Source organism: Mus caroli, chromosome 7 (assembly GCF_900094665.2).
Source record: "Mus caroli chromosome 7, CAROLI_EIJ_v1.1, whole genome shotgun sequence".
Lineage (NCBI taxonomy): Eukaryota > Metazoa > Chordata > Mammalia > Rodentia > Muridae > Mus > Mus caroli.
In genome coordinates this window covers 120878708-120884447 of record NC_034576.1, presented here as the reverse complement: position 1 = coordinate 120884447, position 5740 = coordinate 120878708, and the positions used below count along the sequence as shown (strand labels likewise).

Below are 5740 nucleotides of genomic sequence, written 5' to 3'. Positions count from 1 at the left end.
CCACCATGCCCGGCTTGTTTTGTTTTTTTTGTTTTGTTTTGTTTTGTTTTTTTTTGAGGCAGAGTTTCAGTAGCCTTGACTGTCCTGGAACTGGCTATGTGCCTTCCTAGCACTAGCATTAAAGGCATGCACCATCATGTTTGACCTTTTAGACAGTTTTACATCTGTTCTTCCCATTTCTTTGAATTGGGGGGACCTGTGACTCCAAGACAACACAGCTCCTTCCAGCATAAGGCTTCCTGATTGGATGACTTGATGCTGTCTGGCAAAGATTAAGATATTTTCCAGGATATTTGAATGTGGGCTATTTTCTTAGTCCAGCTTAAGTAGCTTGCTTATTATCTAACACTCTGTCTTTTAGCTGTAACAAAGAAAATCAGAGCAAGTAGGGCACCCTCGCCTCAGCCCTAACCTCAGTTTCCCCATGTAATTGTAAAGTGAAAAGGACAGTGGCGTCTGTGAAGGAGGTGACGGGGAGACAGGCTGATCTGTACACATTAAAGCCTAGGGAGACTCCATGTGGGGGCTGTTTCCCAGGACCAGGAATCTAAGGATGGCTTGATGTCCTCCGGAATAAAGGTGAAAGAGTTAAATCTGAGAGAAAGACAGTAGGAGGACAGCCTATGAGTTAGCGGAGGGCACATGTATGTGCATTGTCGGGAGGAGAAGGAAATCACATGCTAGTCACTGCCTTCGTTTCTGCTTACGTCACATAAGCTGCCTTAAAGAGTGCTCAGAGTTCACTGAGCACCGAGTGCTCCTGGGTGTTTGTTGACAGTGGAATTTGGCCAAAACTAGGTTTGCCTGGATGTCAGTCACATTAAATGAGTGAGGAAGCTTCACATGTGAGATGAGAAGAGAACATGAGAACAAATAACGCGAGTCATCCTGTGGTGTCACATGGAAGTAGGGCGCAATTCTCTGTCCGATGAACATCGTAGGGGGAATTACAGGTCTCCAGCATTGCTCCAGACGTTTCCTCGCCTGAAGAGGAAATGAAAATGTGGCGGTTCAGCCGGCTGGACTGGCAGGTCATTGAGGATCATCTTTTTAGCTATGACTGCCCTTAGCTGCCACATGCACACAGCAGAGGACAAGGTTGTGACCACCCTCTTGACTTGAAAAGTCAGGATTTCCATCAGATTTGGGTTTTGTTCTGGTCTTGGCTTCCCTTTGTACATTTGCAGCTCAAAATTTGTATTCTTAGACATTCTACTAGATACAAAACTGCTCTGACTGACGACTGTTTCTGGTAGGAAATATGCTAGTTAACAAAGAAAAGTAGTTATACGTGAATTGAATATTTAAAAAAATAAAGCTAGGTGGTGCACACCATTAATCCCCGAGCTCTGGAAGCAGAGGCAGGCATAGCTCTGTGAGTTTGAGGCCAACCTGGTCTACATAGAAATTTCCACCACAGCAAGAGCTACACAGAGAGAACCTGTCTCAAAACAACCCTCTCACCTCCCCAAAGACAAAAAGAAATGCCACAAAAATGGGCCGGAGAGGAGGCTCAGCAATTAAGAGAGCCATGTTCTGCTGTTACAGAGGACTGCTTATAACTAGCTCCAGGTGAGCCCATACTTTCGGCTTCCATGGAGACCTGCACTGGCACCCACATACCCCCCATATGGACACACTTATAATTAAAATAATTAAAAAAAAATTTTAAGATACACTATTAAATATAGTGGCAAAGAAATACAATTATGTCAACTGTGCCCACAGTCTACTCCATCTGGACTGAGGTTGGCCTCAAAAATAAAGAGTCTAGCCAGCTGTGGTGGTGCAGGCCTTTAGCCCAGCACTTAGGAGACAGAGGCAGGCAGTAGCCTCTGTGCATTTGAAACAAGCCTAGTTGTGTATAGCAAGTTCCATCCCAGCCAGGACTACTTAGGGAAACCCTGTCTGGGGAAATTATATTGTATCCTTCCCTCTTTAAAACAAAACAAACAAAAACCCTCTGGTTGCAATTAGAAAAAAATAAATCCAAGCTCCCTTGCTCTCTTCTGCCTTCCTATCTATCTTTTTGCATTTTTTTTCTTGTAGTGCCCACCAGTGACCTGCCCTCCCAGCCCCTGACTTTTTCTCTCTTCCCCTTCCTCAGGGCCCTGCTCTCTCTGTCCCCATCTCCCAGTGGTCATCTGGGATTCGTGGGGCTTCATGTGGGGCTTCACGTACCTGAACATCCAGCGGACTTACTCTCTTACCTACGGAGTGCAGGTGGAAGTCTGGCCGCCAGAAGGCTAACGCAGCGGTTCTCTGGTGTTCTCGGCTTAGTTGGGGTCTGCTGGTCAGTCTGCTCGCCACTGGCCTCATGTTGGCTAGCTCTCACCAAGCTTGCCAGGTGCCAATGCAGCTGGAGAAGTCACATTCTTTTTTGTTTTTAGTTTTTAGGTTTTTTTCTTTTTTTCTTTTAGTTTTTCGAGACAGGGTTTCTCTGTGTAGTCCTGGCTATCCTGGAACTCACTCTGTAGACCAGGCTGGCCTCCAACTCAGAAATCTGCCTGCCTCTGCCTCCCGAGTGCTGGGATTAAAGGCGTGCGCCACCACTGCCCGGCTGAGACGTCACATTCTTAGATGCCGGCCGGCATCCAGCCTAACACACACACGCACAGAATCAGCAGCACTTACTGTGAGCACAGGAGGAAGCCGAACATAGAGGCTAGATGAGTCTACACCAACTGTAAGAGAGGGAGTAGGCTTGGGTAGCAGTATGGATTTTTTTTACCTTATTGTCTCCTTCCTACCTGACTGAGGCCTTTGCTTTGTGTTTGCTGTTTCTCCTGCATGGAAGAGACCCCCCTTGGATATCTTCCAGTTAGAGCCAAGGGCAAAGCAAATTGTGTGTGGTCATCCGCTCTTGGAAACTCTGTTTTCTGAATAACCTTTGTAGGGTTTGTGGATTTATTTTTGTTTGTTTGCTTATTTTTTGATTTGGTTTGGTTTTAATAAACTGTTTAGAAGACAATAGGTGCTGGACCTGGTGGTGCCCGCCTTTAATCCCAGCACTCAGGAGGGCTACACAGAGAAACTCTGTCTCAAAAAAACAAAACAAAACAAAAAGACTATAGGTAGGTGTAGTGGTACATCTGTAATCGCAGCCCTCAGGAGGCTGAGGCAGGAGGATTGTGAGTTCAAGACCATTTCAAACTACATGGTCAGATCCTGCCTCTAAAAGCCAAGGGTGGAGGGACTAAGTCAGTGATAGCATGTGCATAATGTGGAACTGGGTCCCTAGCACAGTGAGAGCGGGGTGGGGGAGTAGAGGTTAGTGGTCTTAAAACTGCCTCACCATATTTATTTGTGCAGTGACCAAATAACCCTAGTGAAGAAAAGTACAGTTAAATGTCTAGCGTGTCTAGTAATAAGGATATTGTTTGTGTTCTAGAGAAAGAAATTTGTGTGTACACTGAGTTGTGATTGTGCTATAAAACAACCCATGTTGATGTGTGGTACATTTCAACTTTAAGAAGGTTGTAGTCTTTAATATTATAAGGCATTGTCACAGCGTGGATGGAAGCTTTATAAGCGTGATGACCATTGAGCTTGTCTTCTTGTCACAATAGCTTGTGAGAAATGGCAGCTCTGAGGTGGTAGCAAGCTCCTTACAGGCAAGATTTGCACATGCTCACAACGCTGTGGAGCGTCATGGAAATGCCGTCTGAATGAAGAGGCTGGGGCTCGGGTACAGCCATAGCTGGAGATGGGGTTAGGATTGAGGGGGTTCATGGTCACTTGACGAAACTGAAAGAATACGTTGATGTATAACTATAGCATGAGGGTGGAGAAATAGTGAAGTAGAAAAACCTCTGCTCTTAAACATGACTGGTAAATCCAAAATTGCCTTTGAAATTTGTGCTTAAAGGGACAGAGAACATAACCATGGCGAATCTGCCCTTTTAAATGCTTAAAGGGGCAGTGTGCACAGCCGTAGTGAGTGTGTGGAGTGCTTACTGCACAGCACAGTACTGCATGTCCTCACGGGTACTTCACTGTGGGCTGTAAGGGGGCAACAGCGAGTCACTCGTGCAGCCATTTAGTATAAAGCCACAGCAGCTGAGAGTGTGGCCACTGCCACATCCCAGCATGTGTACTACTAGGCAAACTTGTGAGTCATTGGCTCAGTCTCCTCATCTGAACAATGGGCTATTAGTATTACTTGCTTAATTGTGTTTGTTATAAGAATCTACCACGTACATTTAAAGCACAGTAGTTGCTGGGCGAGTGGCACATGGGAGGCAGAGACAGGTAGATCTCTGTGAGTTCGAGGACAGCCAGGGCTATAAAGACCCTGAAAAAGAAAAAAATATAGAATTCAGTAATCCCTGGAAACTAGAAAAGGCTAATGAATAGTAACTATTATAACCTGATCGTCATTGTCATTTTTATCATTTCCGTTGGTATGTGTGTTAAGGCTTTTTACTCTGTACTGTACATTTGCAGTGAACCAAAAGACTATGATCATTGAGCATATCCTGTGTTCATTGTAATGAGGACGCCAATGAGGCACACATGAGGGCTTTTCTAAGTTACTGCTGTGATTTTATTATTTATTTTCTTGCACACAAGACAGAGGTACTCCACCTCTGAGCTACAGTGGGGGCCTAAATTCTCCTTACATAAATTCTAACGTACTTTATTAAGCTGATTAACTTCTTGTAGCACCACAGTCAGTACTACAGACATGAACAAACAGTTGTGTCCTATGTGCAGTCTTGGTGTTTGTCAGAGAGGATGAGGTTAAACCAACCTCCTGATTGATTTTGTGTCTACTAGAATTTCGAAATAGCTGAGTAACAAGGAACACAGAGCAGTCACCAGCCTTTCCAAGTCAGCAAAGTGTAGAGTTTGTCTAATGATCGTGTCTGAAGCCACCATGGCCAGAAACACTTGGTGTCAGAAGTCTCCTCGGTCTCCTGCTATGGTGGCGTGAAGAGCAGGACTGGATGCCATGATAAGTGTGAGCTTGAGGCAGCATTAACACCCATGGGAGACAAGTTCATCTCGGGGAGTGGCCCAGAAGAGGAAGGGGACAGAGATCTGTAAGGACAGCTGTCTACTTCAGCGGCCATGTTGCTTTTCTTTCATGTTTAGATATAAAATGGTATCTGTAGCTGTTGACATTAATATTGTTGATGTTTTTGTTAAGGCAGCTAAGAATGGAGCAACAGGTGTGGAGCTGGACATCGAGTTTACTTCTGATGGAGTTCCTGTCTTGATGCACGATAACACAGTAGATAGGACAACAGACGGGTCTGGCCGACTATGTGATCTGACATTTGAACAAGTTAGGAAACTTAACCCTGCAGCAAATCACAGACTCAGGTGAGTCCCTGACATCATTACACAGGTCCTTCAGCCATCACTGGTGGTTACAGGTAGGCACTGGTACCTTCTAAGTATGTCTGTTCCAGGAGAGTTTCTTCATCTCAACTTATTCCTAAGCAGTAAGCACACACCAGCAGCAACAGAAGCACTGTGTGTACATTTTACCATGTGCATTGCAGCGCATCCAGGTGCTGCAGCGCTCTCAGGAGAGTACTGCCTATGTTCTAGGCACTGACTGAAACTTACTCCTGCCATCCTTTAAATCGGAGTCAAAGGCTTAAAGCAATGGCTTGCCAATGCTCTTGCTCCAGATATATCAACTCTTTCTTTCTTTCTTTCTTTCTTTCTTTCTTTCTTTCTTTCTTTCTTTCTTTCTTTTTTTTTTTTTGAGACAGGGTTTCTCTGTGTA

General features: G+C 44.9%; 1 protein-coding gene across 1 annotated transcript in view; it reads left to right on the top strand.

The window, feature by feature from the left end:
- Gde1 (glycerophosphodiester phosphodiesterase 1) overlaps positions 1–5740 on the top strand; it is an 18047-nt gene that overhangs the window by 1648 nt on the left and 10659 nt on the right. Inside the window, exon 2 of the mRNA XM_021166712.2 lies at positions 5153–5328. Within this exon, the coding sequence (XP_021022371.1) occupies positions 5153–5328 (176 nt within the window). The remainder of the gene's footprint in view (positions 1–5152; positions 5329–5740) is intronic.